Source organism: Cervus canadensis, chromosome 5, assembly GCF_019320065.1.
Source record: "Cervus canadensis isolate Bull #8, Minnesota chromosome 5, ASM1932006v1, whole genome shotgun sequence".
Taxonomy (NCBI): domain Eukaryota; kingdom Metazoa; phylum Chordata; class Mammalia; order Artiodactyla; family Cervidae; genus Cervus; species Cervus canadensis.
In genome coordinates, this window is record NC_057390.1 from 88,314,642 (window position 1) to 88,334,633 (window position 19,992).

The 19,992-nt window shown below is 48.2% G+C and overlaps 1 protein-coding gene and 1 non-coding gene across 3 annotated transcripts in view; both read left to right on the forward strand.

The window, feature by feature from the left end:
- The first annotated feature begins 13 nt into the window (after positions 1 to 13).
- MORN5 (MORN repeat containing 5) overlaps positions 14 to 19,992 on the forward strand; it is a 34,863-nt gene continuing 14,884 nt past the window's right edge. The window contains exons 1-4 of one of the 2 annotated variants that reach the window (XM_043469464.1): positions 14 to 144; positions 3,364 to 3,511; positions 5,184 to 5,295; positions 8,919 to 9,050. In XM_043469464.1, the coding sequence (XP_043325399.1) occupies positions 35 to 144; positions 3,364 to 3,511; positions 5,184 to 5,295; positions 8,919 to 9,050 (502 nt within the window). In that variant the 5' untranslated portion in view covers positions 14 to 34. The remainder of the gene's footprint in view (positions 145 to 3,363; positions 3,512 to 5,183; positions 5,296 to 8,918; positions 9,051 to 19,992) is intronic. The other variant, XM_043469465.1, reaches the window with a different exon arrangement.
- TRNAG-CCC lies at positions 15,664 to 15,736 on the forward strand. Its single transcript has one exon. It is a non-coding gene; the product is annotated as a tRNA-Gly (tRNA).

The following is a 19,992-nucleotide window of genomic DNA, read 5'->3' on the forward strand; positions in this document are numbered from 1 at the left end:
TTCTCCTCGGCCCCGCCCATCCCTCCTGGTTGTCATGGTGAGGCAGGATACACTGAGACTCTGGAGTCCCAAAGACTGGAAGTTAGAGACAGGCGCCATGGAGTACACGGGGAGCCAATATGTTGGGGAATTTGTAGATGGCAGGTAAGGGGTTCGTTTGATTCACTACGTCCTTGAACATCCGTGACTGGAAAAAGACGGCGGTCTTTTTGTCCCTGCAAAGAGTTTTGTATCAGACACTTTCTCAAATTGTTTCCCGTTTAAACTTAAGGAAAACTCTTTTAGGTAGGAATGTGTATTCCCGTTTTACAGTTCAGGTAAATGAGATCCCGAGAAGTGAAGTAACTTGTTCAAGGGCGCATATTCTAATTAACAGCAGAGCTGAGATACATCCATTCCATGTATATATGTGTGTCTGCTATTTGCCAGTATTAGGTACAGAGATAAGAATATAAATAAGATAAGAATATAAAAACTGTCAAGATCCTTGCTCTCATGCAGCTTATCGTCTAGTTAGCGTATTGCCAACAAACAGAGAAGATAATTTCAGATGGTGGCTTTGCATGAATCTTCCCTCCTCACAGCAACCATATGAGATAGATACCCCCATTATCCAGATTGAAAAAGTGAGGTACAAAGTAGTTCCATAACATGCCTGAAGTCACCTAGCTGGCATTTGACACAGTAGAGATGAAAACTTGGTCTGCCTCCAGAGCCCATGATCTTTCTATTATAGAGTCTTGCTGTTGAGCCCCTGCAGAGGATGCACCTAGTTGAAACAATCCTAGAAGACTTCGTGGAGGAGATAATATTTGAAATGGGCCCTGAAGGTTGGGTAGGATCTAGGTGGGTGGAGATGCAAAATGAAGAATGTTTACAGGCAGAGGGAACAGCATGAGCAATAGCTCAGAGGGCTTACATGTGAAGGAGAGAGCAAGCAGTTCAGTTTGGCTGGAGTGTAGGATGTGTCTAGGGGAGAGTGGGAACCCAAGCTGGACAGGGTGGAGTCTGTGTTCTGGTGTAGAGAGATTTGAATACTCTGTACAATTCTGTGGGTGGGAGGAGCCATGGATAGACACTTGCTAGTGCTGGACATTAGGAAGTCTAATTTATTTCATCTCTGTATCCCTCCTCATAGTGCATGTCTGGTAGGCACTCAGTAAATATTAGCCACATGAATGAATAAGAGAATGAATGAGTGAGTGAATAATATTTGACATATGGTCATCATACCCTTGTTAAGGATTGATATCTTTATTATAAAGGAGCTCTTTTTGTTCTTTTAAATTTACTTTGAATTTAAGATGAAGGCTTATTAGCTTTTTTTTTTTTTTGGCTATGCCACATGGCTTGTGGGATCTTAGTTCCCCAACCAGAGATTGATCTGGACCCTCAGGAGTGAGAGCTCAGAATCCTAACCACTGGACTGCTAGGGAATTCCAAGACTTTTTGCCTTGAATGATAAAAGAAAAATGGAAGGGGAGAAGGAAGAGGGAGGGAGTGAGGGAGAGTGGAGGTAGGGAGAGCAGATCAGAGCCCATTGCTGTTGTCCCAGTAAAAGGCAGCAGGACCCTGAGCCAAGGCAGAAGCAATATGGCTGCGGGAGAGAAAAAAAAATGCAGAAGTTTGGGGGTTTCATTGCCAGGACCTGGCAACTGATTGGCTCCTGGTCCCACTCAGAGAATGCTTTCAGTCCAGCCCAGAGCCCAGCTCCAGGCTTTGAGCCTGGAGACTGAGAACACTGAGGAGGAGACGCTCTGGGGGAGGAGAGGATGAATTCTGTTTGGGATGGGCTGGAGATATCTGTCGATGAAGAATACATCTAAGTTACATTTAAAAAAAAAAAGAGGGGAGATGCCAAATTTCAGAGATGGGTTTAGATGGAGACTGTGTTTAGAAATAACAGATATAATCTTAAGCAAAGAGGTAGAGATATGAAGACGAGTTCTCTCTCCTCCTATGTCTTGCAGCAAAATAAAAGCAAATTAGTTTTTAAGCTCTTCTGCTATAGTTTCATAGCCATTAGTGCAATAATTTTTCTGAAGTGTCATTATCCTATTTTACAGATGAGAAACTCAGGCTTAGAGAGGTAGAGGTCATACAAGGCATAGAGAGGTGGAGCCAGGCCTGGACTCCAGGTCTCCCTGGCTCAGAAGCTGTACTTAACCACAGTGCTCTCCTGTTTGGGGCCTGTGTACGGTGGCAATTTCTGTCATCCACTCAGTAAGTTCACTAGTTCTTCTGTTTCCTTCATTCTTTACTTAGTAGCACCTGTTTAACAAGAAACATGTTTCTAGAAGCTAAGAATACCGAGGTCTTCCTCTCAAGAGGCTTGATTACATAGGAGAGATGAAATATACAATTATGATACAAGGAAGAAAGTGCTAGGCATCCAACAGGGGTACAAACAAAACCAAAAATAAGTTTAGAGTTAGGAAAGATGATTTCCAGCCAGTGGGGAGAAACAAAGAAGGCACAAATGAATGACTGAAAGCTTGTTTCTTAAGCTCTCACTATATATCAGGCCCTTTACTAGGAAAACTGTTATTAGTATCTGGATTCATCTTGGGCATTAATCTCAGCCATTTCGCCTATGAAGCAAGTGGTCATCTGGTCCAGGCGGTACCCTGCCCCTTGCTCCCATAGGGGCCTATCTTCCCTTGCAGGGCACTGGTCACGCATTGTGTAATTGTTCAGCTGTGTCCCTTACTAGACTGTGAGCCCCTCAAGGACAAGGACTGCATCTACCTCGATCACTGTTGTGTGTATAGTATTGTATCCAAAGAGTAGACTTAGCAAGGCACCTGGCATATAGTGGATGTTCTATAAATATTTGTTGGAATAAAGGAAGGAAGGAAAACAGAGGCTTAGGTAAGTCTCCAAGATGGTACATCTAGCATATGATGAAATGAGACTCAGATTCTTGTTTCCTCAGGTGCATACTTTCCCCGGTTTCCTACTTGGGGTGCAGTGGGCAGGGGTGGGCTGGTTGTGGGGAGTGGAGAAGACCCGGAATCAGCTCCCAGAAAGCCTGGTCCCTGTCTCTGCTTCACAGTGCTTGCTGTGTGGCTTTGAGCACATTGTTCCCCTCTCTGGGCCTCCAGAGGGGGTCTTCCATGGGCAGCATGAACTCCAGGACAGCCCCTACTTGAGAGCAAGGGAAAACAAACAGACCAAATCTTGCATTTCCTTCAACACACAGCCCCTCTTACTTTTGAGCTCTAAGGGGAGCATTTTTGTTTCTGAACAGAATAGTGCAGGGACAATAACATCTGGGGACCCTGAGGTGCTGGCTGTCCTGTACCCCTGCCTCTGATCCTCCAGTTGCCATGAGGGTTCAGTGACTTCTTTTTGTCCTTACAGGATGGAGGGTGATGCCGAATACATCCTCCCAACTGAAACAAAATACATTGGGGAAATGAAGGATGGCATGTTTCATGGCCAAGGAACCTTGTACTTCCCCAATGGGAGCCGATTTGATGCGGTTTGGGAGAAAGGGTTGGTTGTGAAGGTAATCAGGTGGGGAGGGGAAAGCCTTAGACGGGAAGAGCCCCCGACGGGCACCCTGCCCTCCCCTCTGCTGCCCTCCTCTCCCGCCTCTTGATCTCCAGGGCTCTTGAATCTTCTCCCTCTCTATCCAGAAGGCCCCTGGAGAAGCCATCATGAGTCTGACTCCTCTTATGCAACCAACTGTGTGACCTTGGGCCCATGACCTACCCTTTCTGAGACTCCTGTTTCTTATCTGTACACTGGGGACAATAGTTGTCTTAGTATCATATTGCTGCTGTAACAAATTACTGTCAACTCAGTGCCTTCAAATGACAGAAACTTGATATCTTTTAGTTCTGGACATCAGAAGTCTAAAACAGGCCAGCAGTGCGTCTTCCTTCTGGAGGCTATGTGGGAGGAACCATTTCCTTGACTTTTCCAGCTCGTGGAAGCTGCATGCATTCCTTGGCTCATGGCCATGCATCCCTCTGACCTTCACTTCCGTCATCACATCTCTTCTCCCTCTGCTTTTGTCATCGTCTCGTCTTCTATCACTCTGACCCTCTTGCCTCCCTCTTAAGAGAACCCCTATGATTACACTGGACCCATATAGATAATCCAGGATAATCTCCCCACTTCAAGATCCTTAACTTAATCCCACCTGCAGAGTCTCTTTTGCCATGTAAGATTAACATTCATAGGCTCAATGATTAGACGTGGACACCTTTGGGGGACCGCAAGTCTGCCAGCCACAAGAGTATGAGGCTTCTCCTTAGGCTGGTTATGAGAATAAATGAGGCAGTGTGTGTGAGTACTCTACTCAGTACCTGGCACACAGTAAGTACCTAGCACTCAGTAAGTGCTAACTCCACCATTACAATCAGATGACTTATCAGTCATCTAAGTCAAGAGTTCTTAGCCTGGGATTTGTGGGCCACAAATAGAATTCACGGTGTCAGTGAAATCTCCTGATTTATATACAAAAGCCTCTGTGCATATGGGACTCAAATTTCCCCAGAGAAAGGATCTATAACTTTCATGGGTTTCCTTATGGGTGGGTACAGGGGCTGGCTCATAACCTAAAAAAAGGTTAAGAAACACTCCTTGCTTTTTAGCTTGGAGAATCTAAGCCCCAGGAAAGGGATGTGACTTACCCAAGGTCACCCTGTGAATTAATAGTATTGGAATTTCCACCCATGTTTCCTGATGCCCAGGCCAATGCAATGTGTACATCCTGAGGCTTCCTTTAGCACCAAGGCAGCAAAAGATGAATGTACTTGTTTGGACAAAGAGCCGTGACTGAGGGCCCTGACCTTTCTAGCCATGATAATAATAAAAGAATAATAGTAACATTTATTGAGTGTTTACTATATGCCAGCCCTACGCTAAATGCTCTTCATGCACTATCTCACTGAATCTCATTGAATCAGTTCTGTTAAGCATACAGCATGATTTTCCAAGTGGATGGAGGAGGAAACCGAGGGCCACCAAGGGGAGGTCATCTGCCCAACGTCACATAGTGAACCAGACACACAACTCAGGACTTAGCATCATGCCTCCCAATCACCACGGCTTTGAGTAGCTGTGATAGTGATCACTTCAATGAAAACACCACCCCTTCCCTTGACTTCCATCCTTCTTGGCAAGTGGGCTGTGGCTTCCCCAGACCCACGTGTGTGCACCTCATCTTCCAGGGCACGTACACCTTCTCAGACGGCCTGCAGTATGACCCTGAGAACTGGCATTACTGTGACAGCTACGATCGGAGGTTTTACACCGAGATCTGCCACGGCTTGAAGCCTGCAGGTACCCAGGCATCCTCACTTCCCTTCACACTCAGACGGAGAGGGAGATAAAAGATGGGTCTAAAGAAGTGGGTTGAGTCCCTTTGAAGTAACCCACCCCAAAGGAGAGGAGAGAGGAGCAGGACCACAGGATGTGACCAAGTTCTAGAGCCAGAAAGACCAGTCCTCAAATCTCAGATCCCCTGTACAAGCCAGGGAACAAGGGCAGGGCATTCACCTCTCTGAGCCTCAGTTTCTCCCCCTGTAAAATGGGACAATAGCTTCATTGACCTTACAAGTCTTAGAAATAAGATCACACGTGTAAAGTGTTTGCAGCAGTGTCTTGCACGCACAGTAGGTGCGTGGGACACCTCAGCTGCCATTATTTATCAGATCAGCTGCAACACTGACGAGGGGCAGCAGTCATGGACCATGTGCTCTGTGTACCGGGGGCCGGGTGAGGCTTTCTGTCCTCTCTGTCGCACTGAATCCCCAGGTGACCCTGCATTGTCAGCTTCCTAGTCCCATGTCACAGAGGAAGGAGCTGAGGCCGTGGAGCTCAAGCATGTTTCGAGTGGCAGAGCTCGCATCGGAGCCCATGTCATCCTCTCTGAGGTCCCTACATCACATTGCCTCCCTGGGAAAATTGAGTTCCATCACAGAAGGGGACACTGGGGCCTAGAGTCTGTGTCCAGAGAGTGGCAGCTTCAGGGGTCCTCTGTGTTTCTGAGACTCGTGTGAGGTCAGCTGAACCTCAAGAGGCAAGATTTAGGCACAGCCCAGACAATATAGCCAAATACCGGGAAGTGACTTGTAAACTGTGTAAAAAAAAAAAAAAATCCTGACTTAGAGGTAGTATGGCGGCACTGACAGAGCAGAGAGCTGGAAGATCGGGGTTGGAGTCCGGGCATTCCCCTCAATAGCTGGATGAGGCTGGGGAGCTCAACGTCCCCAAGGACAGAAACCTCCAGAAAGCACTTGGGATTGGGGTCCAGACACCCTGAGTGCAGGCCCTGGCTTTGTGACCAGGTGAGCCGCCTCCTCTCTCTTGGCTTTCCTGACACCTCACCCTCCCACTTTCTTCCTATCCCATCTCCTTTGCCAGCTCCCCCTCCCCCGTTATTAATTCTGGGGTTTGCCATGACTCTCTGGCTTAGGCCCTCTTCTGTTTTCGTTCTGAATCTTCTCCCTACAAGTTGATTCACATTTAAGCCTTCATTTATTGTTTTTCAGTTGCCCAGTCATGTCCGACTCTTCGAGGTCCCATGGATAGCAGCATGCCAGGCCTCCCTGTCCCTCACTGTCTCCCTGAGTTTGCTCAGACTCGTGTCCACTGAGTTGGTGATGCCATCCAACCATCCCATCCTCTGTTGTCCTCTTCTCCTTTTGCCTTCATTTAATTGAAATCAAAATCCGTGAGTCTCAGATTCCTGCATCCTGTTTCCCCAACACCTCCACTGGGTCATCTCTCAACTTGTCTGCACTAAATTCGTTACCCTGCCCACCAGCCCACTGACCCCCAGGACTGCTGCCCTGGAGACCATCACTCCCACCCCACCCCCACCCCCACATAAGCCTAATCCTGACTCCTCCTTCCTCCATAAGTGTGCAATCCATCACCTGGTCCTGTGGATTCTGCCTCTAAAATATATCCATTCATTTGTTCATTAAACAGATACTTACTGAGCATCTCCATGGGCCAAGCTGAGCTTCTTCATCCTCTTTTGTTGTTATTGGTCAGTTGCTAAGTCATGTCTGACTCTTTGCAACCCCATGGACTGCAGCACATTAGGCTTCGCTGTCCATCACCAACTCCCAGAGTTTGTTCAAACTCAAGTCCATTGAGCTGGTGATGCCACCCAACCATCTCATCCTCTGTCGCCCCCTTCTCCACCTGCCCTCAATCTTTCCCAGCATCAGGGTCTTTTCCAGTGAGTCGGCTGTTCACGTCAGGTGGCCATCCTATCTCTCTGCACTATTCCAGACCTTCACCCTCTCCCCTTCTTTACCTGAACTCTTGAGATCCACACTGGCCCCCCTCTGGGCCATTCTCCCCTCTGTGCTCACTTCCATCTCTGAAAACCATGGATCTGATGGCCGCCTGCCCCCCTCCCCTACACAGCTTCTAGTGCCTCCTCACTATCCCGAAGATGAGGCTCCATGCTTTTAAAACGACCAGCATTCTCCAGCTCCCGTGAGGTCCCCAGCCTCACCCCTCGCTCACTGCCCTTCTTGAATGTTCTCTCTGCTCCCTCGCTGGTGATGCTTGCTCTCTGTTCCTCAAAGAGACCAGGCTCTTCCCTGCCAGTCCCCCTCCTGCCTGGAATGCTCTAACCCTCTCGCTTCACCCAGATACCTCCTTCCCATCCTTCAGGTCTGAGCTTAATGCCCCTTTCTCGGGGCTCTTCCTTGAATTCCCAGACCAGGTGAGGCCTCCCTGTGACGAATCACAGAGCAGCCATGATCCCTTACCTGAGCTCTGTCACAGGTGTCTGTCTTCCCGAGCTGGCTGTGAGCTCCTGGAGGGCAAAGGCGCTGTGTTCCTAGCGTCCAAGCACACTGTCTGGCGCATAGTAGGTGTTCAGTGAAGAGTTATTATCAGACAGGAATAAGAGTACTGACATCGCAGTGGGAGGTGATGGGGTGCGCTTAGGGTAGGTAAGCAATGACCTTCACAGATGTTTCCTGAGCACACGCCCTGTGGCAGCCACCGGCTGGATCCTGGGGGAAAGAGGGCTATGAGGACACAGCCTGCGCCTTCAGAGAGCTGCCTGTCTGATGCCACTGCAGAACCTTGTAAATGATTCCTCGTGGGGTAGTGATGACTTGGTCACAGGCTCTTCACCCTAACTGAAACCTGAAGGCCAAGGGCTCCTGGCTTTGGGCCCTCAGCACTCACACAGCACAGGTTTTGCTAAACCGGGCCTCTGTCTCGAGGCAGTGCACAGATTTCCCGCAGCCTCGCCTTCTCCTTCAGGGGCCCCAGCAAAGAAGCTTTGTCTAAATACCCACTTCCTTCCAAAGTCACTCTGCATACCTCTCTGAAGGCCCCCTCTGAGCCTCGGGGGCAGGCTTTGTTGGAGGTGGGGAGGGTTAAGGCTACCCTTCCCCTCTCTGGGCATCTATGAGATGGGCTTTGGCAGGAGGCTCAGGGCAAGAATGGCTGTGAAGTGCTCAGCGTGGAGTGTAACCCTCAGCCCATGTGTCCCGGCTCATCATGGTTAACCAACCTCAGCACAGCTCTGGGCGGGACCCTGAGCCGTGAGCATGGCGCTGTGCTCGGAGCATCCCCCTCAGTCCAGAGGACAGGGAGTTACAGAGACCACGAATAAGAGGAAACCAGGAAGTTCCTTCTTCCAACCTTATCCCCTTTTCTCAGGCTTCAGCTTCCAAGAGAGATGACACGCAGGAGTCATGACCATAAAGGTGCACTGACTTCTTTTCCTCCTGGTAGTTCCAGTGTCCCCAGTCCTGGGAGACAATGCCTGGGTCCTCTTCTCCCCTGATGTTAGCAGCTTAATTTATAGGGCTAGAGTTTTATATACAATAGTGTGTATATATAGTAATATATATATATATACACACACATATATATATATCAATCCCAGTCTCCTAATTCATCCCACCGCCTGATATCCTTTCAAGGTATCTCTCAACTCACCAATATGGACCCACCTAGAAAGATCCCTCCAGGCTGTTACGACTGCGGAGACGGCTTCTATAACCCAAACACGAGGATAGTCAAGGACTATAATTATCGCTTTCTGAGAAATGCAGGTATGTTTATTCCAAACCCTGTGGCATATGTTTTCTCCTCTCTCATCACACATAGGTTTGTGCACACGTGTGCACACACATACATGCATTTAGTGGGAAAGAAGCTTTTGCCGATGAAAAACAAAACTTGATCGTGTGAGTGTTTCACTCTTTGGAATTCTCATGGCTGACAAGTCTATACCTAGTCATAGAGTAGGGCAGAGGATGTTAGAGGTCTAACTGTGACAGCACGTAAATGTAGCACTGAATGGATTCAAGTACCCATCTTTACATGTTTCCCTGCAGCTAATGAGTGCCTGCTGTATGCCAGACACTCTGCTTAGTCTGGGCACCAAAGCAGGGCAAAACTAGTCACAAACCCCTTTCTCATGGAGCTTCTTGTTGTTCAGTTACCCAGTTGTGTTCAACTCTTTGTTTGGCAAAGAGCAGACAAGTACTATAAACAGTTAATTGCATCATGGAATAAGCACAATGAATGGGAAAAAGTGGCCCTTGATGAAGGGTAAGGGTAGAAAAGAAGGGGCTGGGGTGCCAGAGAGATGGAAGTGATGCTGTGGGAGCACAAATAAGTGGTACCTAATCCAGAACCAGACATCCTGAGAAGGATTCAAGAAGGAAACAGCCAACTTGAGATCCAAAAAACGTTGGGGCATTGACCCCAAGGTGTGGGGAGACGGTTTCCAGCCAGAGGAGCAGCACAGGTACAGGCCTGGAAAGTGAGTGATGCCATGTGGTCCAAGAAGCCTGCTCCTCAAGCAAGGGAGTACCTTGGAGGATCCAGAACCTCGGTTTGGTGAGTGAACACAAGCTGATCAGACTGAGAAGGACTGACTTACAGTGACCAAACTTGTAGGAGATCAGTGTACAAATAAGAATGAGAATATTTTCCTTTAACACCATGATTCCTAACCTTTCTCTTTTCTAGAGTCACAGTTCCACTAGGAATAACAAAATCTATGAATCCTCCCCCTAGAAAAGTGCCCACATATGCACACACACAAATATACATGTGTACACACACACATACACACCATTTTGCACATAGTTTTAAGGGGTTGATGGTTCCTGTAAATACCCTGGTCTAGAAACCTACTGTGTAATGTGAAAGAAACTGCCAGGTAGACCAGAAGGCCTGGGTTGGCTGATGAAGGTCTCCACTTCCCACAGGGATGTTTATTCAGTAATTCAATGAAATGCTTGGATGGCATCACCAACTCAATGGAGATGGGTTTGAGAAAACTCTGGGAGATAGTGAAGGACAGGGAAGCCTGGAGTGCTGCAGTCCATGGGGTCACAAAGAGTCGGACACAACTTAGCAGCTGAACAAGAACAATTCAATGACAATAAAAAATTTACTTTGCAGTGCTGAAATAAGTACAAAGGGAATTGTCAGCTGATGTTGTGGCCGAATCCTGGACCTGAGATACCCCTCACCCACTGGGTGCTCCTGGGGACCATGGCAAATGCTTGCACTCCAAGTCCCTGGCACTTTTCTCTAATACTTCCATCCTCCATGAACAGAGTGTATTATGTGCATGCCTGCATGCGTGCTCAGTCACGTCCGACTCTTTGTGACCCCATGGACTGTAGCCCACCAGTCTCCTCTGTTCATGGGATTTTCTAGAAAGAATACTGGAGTGGGTTGCCATTTCTTCCTCCAGGGGATGAGTGTACTGTGTAGAACACTAATTCTGCTGGATGTTACTAGGCTCTCCTGAAGTTTCTTGATGAAATCAAATAAGGAGATGCTGGGTTAAGTAGAACTCAACAGTTGTACTTACTGAAGGGCTTCTCGGGGCCTGTAATATGCTGGTACACTTTGTAGTTGTCCTTCCAGACACTTGGGCTTCCCTGCTGGCTTAGATGGTAAAGAATCTGCCTGCAGTGCAGGAGACCTGGGTTTGATCCCTGGATTGGAAAGATCCCCTGGAGAAGGAAATGGCAACCCACTCCAGTATTCTTTCCTGGAAAATTCCATGGATGGAGGAGCCTGGTAGGCTGCAGTCCATGGGGTCGCAAAGAGTCAGACACGACTGAGCAACTTCACTAGACACTTACTTCAATTGTAATGAAATACTCTTACTTATGTCATGAATTGCTTACCGTCTGTCTCTCCAGCTAGAGGCTAAGATCCCCGAGAGCAGGGACCCTGTCTTCTTGTCTCCACTTTTCCTAGTCAGAGTCCAGTCAGAAAACAAAGAATTTAACATTAAAAAAAAATTGATTAAGTAAGTATTGGAGAATTAAAAAAGCAAAAGAAAGACACTGGGGTATGAGAAGGTAGTTGCAAGAAGCAGCTACCACCTCAAAACTGGGGGGCAGGGCAAGAGATTGGGTTGTTAGAATATAGGTTGCTGGAGGCACCCCCCACCAGGAGCTCTAATTCAGACCTCTGAGGAGGGGGCACTGCCCAGTGGGGTCTCTGGAGAGAAAGTGATAATGCCGATTCTAGGAGTGTGGGGAGAGCTGGAAATTTGATGTGAAAGGCCATTGCTGAGACACTGACCGGAACAGCAGGCAAAACAGGAAAGAGCATGTTCCCTTCCCCTCCGTCTGCCTTGCTGCACCTGATGGGGACCAGCTGGCAAAGGAGACATGACCTCTATGGGGTCCCAGTCCCAGCATCGCCAAACAGGGTGTGGAGAGGTAGGTTTGGAGCTGAGAGTCAGTAGCTTCATAACTGGCACCATCCACTGCTTTTTGTTGCTCAGCATCCAGACACACTTTACTCTGCTGCAAAGATAACACGTTTGTGCTTTTTTGTGTGAGAAGTTCCAACCACTCTTCCTATTCATACAAAGAGACTCCCACCTTCTTCTCTAAAAGAGGAGACCTGAAACCCAGTAGACACTGTGTCTGTCTTTGGTTGATATTATCCTTTGACAGTCCTGCCTAATCTACAGCCTACACATCACTGCCAAGAATCTTTCTATAAAATATTAAGGAAAAAAGAGGAAAGAAATAAATTAGTTAATAAAAGCAAATCCATAGATGAATAAGTGATATAGATACACATAAACATACAAGCAAGGAAGAAAAGCTATACTGTTGATACAGTCCTCTTTCCATAACTGGTCATGCATGCATGCTGAGTCAATTCAGTCATGTCCGATTCTTTGTGACCCTATGGACTGTAGCCTGCCAGGCTCCTCTGTCCATAAGATTCTCCAGGCAAGAATACTGGAGTGGGTTGCCATGCCTGCCTCCAGGGGATCTTCCCAACCCAGGGATCAAACCCGCATCTCTTACATCTCAGGCATTGGCAAGCTGGTGGGTTTTTTACCACTAGCATCACCTGGGAAGCTCAACTGGTCATGAGGCTGTAGTTACAAATTTACAAATTCCTTTTTCTATTATAAATTCCACATTCCATTTGCTCTCCGCCCGCATTTCAGTCGATCTGGTGTTCTAACTGGTAAGGCAACCCAAACCTTCATTCTTGAGGGTTCTGAATCCCTACTGGCCCTGCCTTTTTTGCTTGTTTAGTTGGTTGGTTTAGTTTTCACTCATTTTTACTACTGGCAGTGGAAGAACTAAGAATTGCCCTAGAGAACCCCCTTGGGTTCCATACAGCATCCCCTTTCCCCAACTGTATAGCAGCAACCCAGTTCCCCCTGGCAATCGAGATCCATCACTCCAGCCAGAAATGTATTCCCCTTCTTTGCCTGTTGTTTCAGTGGCATTAGGAGCAAAGTGGCCAGGTGGCTGTTCCCACTTCCAATTCAGTTGAACCATCATTGTATCACTTGGTGAGGCCATTTCTTCTTGAGAACAAAAACCTTTGGATCAATAAGATTCAAAGTTACAGGAAAAAGTAAGCAAAAAAATCTCCTTAAAACCTGGCATACTGATACAGCCCTGGCACCACACACAGACCCAGGCACATAGTAGGTGCTCATTAACTGTGTACGAAACAGATAAATCAAGGAAAGAATGTGTACTGTCAGTCTCTACCAGGGAGATATAGGTATATCATTTCCCAAAATTGTTTGACTAATTGTAAAAGTAGTTGGGAGATGGGGCAGTAGGGAGACATTCTCTAGAACCAGGGTTCTGGGGAATTCTGTTAGCATAATCTTTCTTCAGTTGTGGTACAATACAACTGGTACACGGACTAGTGGAGGAGACAGACACAGAAACATCTCATCACAGTAGAATGTGATGTGTGCCCGGCTGGAGGGGATGGTGGCGGCGGATGGGAGGGAGGAATTGATCACCTGGCCCAGATGGGGGGAGGTGTCAGTCAGGAAAAAGGTCCCAGAAGTGATGGGTCCTAAAGAACGAGTAGGAGTGTCATAAACAAGACTGTTGGGGAAGGGCATTCCAGGCCGAGGGAACAGCATGGGCGAAGACACAGAGGCATAAAAATGCGTGATGTGACTGGGAAACAGAAATTGTGGTTCCCAGAGTCCTTTATCCTGGTAGAGTCTGCCTGCCAATGTAGGAGGCTCGGGTTCGATCCCTGGGTTGGGAAGATTCCCTGCAGAAGGAAATGGCAACCCACTCCACTGTTCTTACCTGGAAAAGTCCCATGGACAGAGGAGCCTGGCAGGCTACAGTCCATGGGGTCGCAAGAGTCAGACATGACTTAGCAACTGAACCACCGCCACCCATGGGAAACCTAAAGAAGAGCAGACAGGTGCAGCGGGGTTGGGAAGAGTGTTAAAGACAGAGAGAACAGCATGTGCGAAGGGTTAGAGATGGGGAGACCGATGCACAGCGAAGAGGCTGCAGGTCCTTCAGGAGCGTGAGACGCCAGTGCGTCAGGGGAAGACGAACAGGAGAGGAGGCCCAAGAGGGCAGGAGGGAAGATCACAGGGGTCTTTTCCTCTGGGGGCTTTTGGGGTGCAGGGAAGTTTAGGGTCAAGCAAAACAGTCATTGATGTATCCATTAGAGTTTTCTGGTTACATACAGAAAAGGGGCCAAAGGAGAGGAGATAGGAGATCCTTCCAGCAAGATGGTAGAGAGGGGCATCCCCAGAGCCACGTCTCCAGGGTGGTGGGCTGGAGATTTGGCTTCTGAGTTCTGGCCCCAGCTCCCTGGGTCACCTGCTGGCTGACTCTGGGCCAGTACCTTCCCTCTCTGAGCCCCTTTCTCTTCATCTGTAAAATGAGATGGTTGGGCTGGATAATTTCTAGGGTGCTTCCAACCTTAATGGTCTATGATGGAGGAGAAAGGTAGCCAAGGGGTATTTTGGTCCTGATATTATAGGATGGATCAAGTTTGGAGTATCCTGGAAACCACTAAGAGGGAGTCTCTGTTGGTGGCGACCTGGTCATTACCCTTAACTCACCTCACCCTGCCGGGGACTGCGGTGACCTTCTGCCCATCTTCTGCTTCCCCCCGGGGCGCTTTCTCCCTTGAGTCCAATCTGCCCCTTAAACGGTGCTTCCTGTTGGCATTCTGGGGGCACAGGACTGCTGGCCACGTGGGCCTGCGATGCATGACTGCGGCCATCCCAGAGTAAACAGTGGCCTGAGCCACTGCCATTATGGGGCACATGCCACCTGGGTGGGTCAGACCCAAGGACACTGTTTCCTAGGCGGTCACAGGCTGGGGGACCAGCAGAAGGGTCGCCTTCCACTCTCCTCCAGGCAGCTCTGAACTGCCTTGCTCCTCCCCCATCTTGGGCTGACTTCCCCACCACTGCTACGCAGGCAGAGAGGAAACCCTGGACAGCTGAGCTGCCGACTGCTAGGCTGTGAGCACACGTGACAGATCCAGGTTTGCTAGACTTGGCTTTCTCAGTGTGCACTTCTTTTTCTTTTAATTTTTGACCACACCCCATGGCATGTGGGACCCTAGTTCCCTGACCAGGGATCGAACCTGCACCCCCCCTGCATTGGAAAGTGGCATCTTTAAGCACTGGATTGCCAGGGAAGTCCAATGAGTGTGTCTTTCTTAACTGGAAAGGATGGTCCCAACTGCTGGATTGAGGTTAGAATTTAAATCCCTCCTCCCATTCATCCAAAAGTCTTTGAGTGCCGCAGTGCACCAGGCTTTGGGGAGCACGGCAGGCAAGAATTCTCTCCAACTGTGGCTCTCAAACCTTTGGACCCTGGCTCGGTTCCGGAGTGATCTGCATCATGATCCAGAAAGCACACAAACTCACACTCACATATGTACTCTTTGTACATGAGATGTGCAGTGATATTCTCTGTTCAATTTTTTTTTAATGCTGGTTGCTATGCACTAAATTGATTTCACAACCTCCTTAAGAGTCAGAACCATTGTTCCAGGCAGCCTTCCCTGACCAACCCCTCCCTCCACCCTGTCTGGGTATGATGTCCTCCTCGGACCTCCACAAGCCTTGCAGCACTCAGCGCACAACAGCAGAAGTATCTCTCTTTGCCTGGCTCCCCCACTGGACTGGGAGCTTCTTGAGTGTGGGGACCATGTATCATGTCTGATTCAGCACCATGTCCCCTGCGCCTCATACAGGTCCCACTAGTTGGAGGTGATTCGATGTTTGTGAAAGAAAAGCAGACAGGTGGGCAGAGGACCTGCCTACAAGTCGCTCAGATTCTTCAAAAGATTATATGCAATTCAATCACCTGGGACATATAGACAGATTATTATTTTGAATAATAAAAATAAGTCATTACAGGGATTTCCCTGATGGTCCAGTGGCTAAGGCTCCTCACTCCCAATGCAGGGGGCCCAGGTTCGATCCCTGGTCAGGGAACTAGATCCCACAGGCCCCAACTAAGATCTGGAGCAGCCAAATACATAAACAAATATTTTAAAAAGCAGGCCATTATATTTTTCTGCACTGCCAAGTTTGAAAAGCGTAAAAGCTTAAGTGTTCAGGATCTCAAATCAGTGGCTCTCTGGCCTGAGTTTTTGCTTGGCTGGCCCCATGCTTGAAATTGCACGGGTTTGAGCACAGCTGCAGGAATTTTAGTTCCCTCACCAGGGACTGAACCCAAGCTTACAGTAGTGAAAGCGCCAAGTCCTAACTGCTGGACTGCCAGGGAATTCCCAGCGTCTGGCATTAATGGCAACCCACTCCAGTACTCTTGCCTGGAAACTCCCATGGACGGAGGAGCGTGGTAGGCTGCAGTCCATGGGGTCGCTAAGAGTCTGACACGACTGAGCGACTTCACTTTCACGTTTCACTTTCTTGCATTGGAGAAGGAAAAGGCAACCCACTCCAGTGTTCTTGCCTGGAGAATCCCAGGGATGGAGGAGCCTAGTAGGCTGCCAGCTATGGGGTCGCACAGAGTCGGACACAATTTAGCAGTAGCAGCAGCAGCCATAAAGCCCATAAGCTTTTGAGCCCTGCGTCTCCTGGGAACTTCCCATGCATCCAATGAGCCAGGAATGGGTGTGTCCTGAGATTAGGAATCTAGGTCAGGGAATGATGAATGATAGACCAGTGATGGTGAAGCTGAAACTCTAACCCACTCCTCTCTTCCTACAAGTCCTGTGGTCTTTTCACTCCATCCTGATGCTGCTTCTGTTGGGACCATAAAAGCATAAAAGACAGCAACTTAGTGTAGGCAATATTCCAATCAACGCAGCAGACATAAAGCAGAGACCGAGATAGAAGCTCCCTACTGCAGGAGGCTTGAGAGCAGGAAGAGGTCAGAGAGATGGTAGAGAAATGCCCAGGGTCTGGATCCACATCTCTGGTTTTCCTCTGGTCCTGGATCTACCACTGGCCAGCTGGGTGACCATGGGTAGCTTACTTCTTGTCTCCTCTTGGAGCTTCAGTTTCCTCATCTGTAAAATGGGCATTATAGTAGTACTTAATCTGGAATTGGGGTTAGAAAAGATGGGGTTAAGTATGAAAGGTACTCAGCACCCAGTTCAAGACACATGTCCAACGATTGGTAGTTGTGACTGATATCATTCTACTGATTACTGGCCCAGGCTGTGGGAGAGAGAAGAGAGTGTGCCCAGGGGTTTGCTAAGATTCCTCTAGGTGTTTAAGAGTAAAGAAGGCACTGGGAAGACATGTGATTGGATACTCTAGGTCTTTCTGCCTCCTTGGGGGGTTTTGCTTGGGAAATTAAATCCAGCTGAAACTCTGGGGTCTACAGACTCTTGGTTATGTTGTTCAGCGCCCCAGTCTACCTTCTGCCCTCCTGTCTCTCCCCTCCCCGTGTTCCAGCCAAGCTGACTAGCTGCCCTCCACTGATCAACACGGCTCTGTGCTCACCTCGTCTGTTCCCCCAGCCGAAGATGCCCTTCCCCCTCTCCTCCCCCATCACAGTCCTCATCTCTGCATACTCAGCACACAACAGAAGGCCATGAAGTCTTTGCCTGTGGCCCTGGAAGAATGGCACGCAGCTTCAGCTGTGTACCCACAGCTCAGGGCCACGACGCCGGGCAGGAACGCGGGACGTGGAGGCGCCTCGCCAGGCCCTCACTTGGCACCTTTCCTGTTTATCTTCTCTGCTTTTCACGCCATCCCAAGGGAGAAATTCTTCCGGAGCCACAGTTTGCAATGAGATGATCAGGTCTCAAATAGGTTAATAACTTGCTCCCAGTTACATAGCTGGTGACAGAGTCAAGAGTCTAACCCGACTCTACCCAAACCCTATCCTTTTCCTCTGCTTGCCAGCTTTGTGTCCTAGCTCATTCTTTTCTTTAATATTAGTTTATTTGGCTGTGGCACTCAGGATCTTCGATCCTCGTTGCGGCATGCGGGATCTCTAGCTGTGGCATGTGGTACCTACTTTCCTGATCAGGGATCTAACCCGGGCCCCTTGCACTGGGAGCATGAAGTCTTAACCACTGGACCACCAGGGAAGTCCCCATCCTAGCTTATTCTTTACTCAACACCTCTGCTCCCAGACAGGACCGCATCTCATTCACAGGTGCTCCTGCTCCAAGCACAGTTCCTGGCACCAGTGGGAGCTCAGCGATGCTCTAAAGGAATGAAAAGGTCCATGTGATAGTCTGGAGACAAAACCACCACAGTCACCAAAGGAGATGCTACCTTTTTTTATAAAGGGTCCTTTGCAGACTGTGGGCAGACCCCCCACTGCACCCCGCCCCCCGGCATTCCTCTCTGGAAGGATGCGTCCCAGTCGTGCTGGCGCTGTGTACATGTGTCTCTTCATGGAGCCGTTGCCTGCCTCGATGTTACTAGCAGGAATCATTTGCAAAATAACTGCACCACTAAGCCTTCCTCCCTCCCTGCAATTAATGACACCCCATGCGCGTGTCTCAGATGAAAGGCACATTATTAATATTCAAAGGAAAAAAACCCTCGTAACCATTTTAACATATACAACTAACAATGAACTAAATTTGCTTTGTGGAAGACAGAGAGTGAGCATCCCAAATTAGTTTATGTGAAAGCTGAAATTCTTCCCCCGAAAGGTCTCAGTACCATCTTCAGAGAATATCCTGATCATCAGAAATGCCGTCAAGATTCCCGCCAACATTATCCCCTTTGTTGTCTGAAATGTCGAATCAAGCACATCTGGCAAATGTCCTAGAGCTCACAAATCTTTCAAACAGCGTATAATTCCCAACAGTTAAAGAGAGAACGCCACTGCTTAATCGTGCTGCTCTTCAAAATAGCACCAACTTTCCTTCAATCAGAAACAATGGCTTGGGCTTCTTAAAAATATCGCATACCAGCGATTATTTGCAGATAGAGCCCCTTTGCGTTTGAACCTGTGGGTTCCAGACAGAATTTAAAATCAAGATCACAAGCCTCGTTGGAATGTCTGCTGCGTGAAACGGACAATGGGAAGAAGGGGTGTGAGTGGTGGTCCAGAGAGTGACCTCACATGGGTGATTCAGAGACTTTGGGAGGTGATGGCTGGCTCTACCAGAATGAGGATGGAGAGGATAAAGATCGGAGGGAGGTGACTCAGCTGGCCTTGACTGAGCGTTGACCCTGCACCAGACACTCAACTCCAGGAGAGGGGCGTATTCGCATGAACCCTCTTTGACAAATGAGGAAAGTGAGGTTCCATGTGGCTAAAGAATTTCTCCAGGGAATTTGGCAGGACTTGGGATTCACACTTGGGCTCATCTGTCTTCAGAGCTCTGCCTCTTTCCGCTTTGCCTGACCAACTCCAAAACTCTCTGTCCTGAGCATGGAGCTCCCAAAGACTGGTGTTTATCTGCTCCTAACCTAATTTTTGGACTTCCCTGATAGCTCAGTTGGTAAAGAATTCGCTGGCAATGCAGGAGACCCCAGTTCGATTCCTGGGTCTGGACAATCCACTGGAGAAGGGATAGGTTACCCACTCCAGTATTCTTGGGCTTCCCTTGTGGCTCAGCTGGTAAAGAATCTGCCTGCAATCCGGGAGACCTGAGTTTAATCCCTGGGTTGGGAAGATCCCCTGGAGAAGGGAAAAGCTACCCACTCCAGTATTCTGGCCTGGAGAATTCCATGGACTGTATAGTCCATGGGGTTGCAAAGAGTCAGACACGACTGAGTGACTTTCACTTTCACCCTAACTTTTAAAAAGCTGTGTAGTGAGCACCTGGAAGTGAAAGACCACTTGGTCTTCTAAAGTTTCTCCAGTTATTATTAACAGTTGAAAACCAGAAACATCCCAGATGTCCAACAGGAGGGAATTCATTAAATAAAAAACAATATATCCTTACAATAAAATAGAATGCAGCAATCAAAATGGCAGTGAAGGAATGGCTATATTGATATAAAAAGGTATCCATAGTCCAGGTGAAAAGCAAAGTGATAATAATAACCATCAATGACTAAGTGCTTATGATGTTCCAAGCACTGGTTTGAGCACTTTCAATAACTGATTTTCTTTTACTTAACTCTCACAGTTGTGGAAAATTCTAAAAGAGATGGGAATACCAGACCACCTGACCTGCCTCTTGAGAAACCTATGTGCAGGTCAGGAAGCAACAGTTAGAACTGGACATGGAACATCAGACTGGTTCCAAATAGGAAAAGGAGTATGTCAAGGCTGTATATTGTCACCCTGCTTATTTAACTTATAT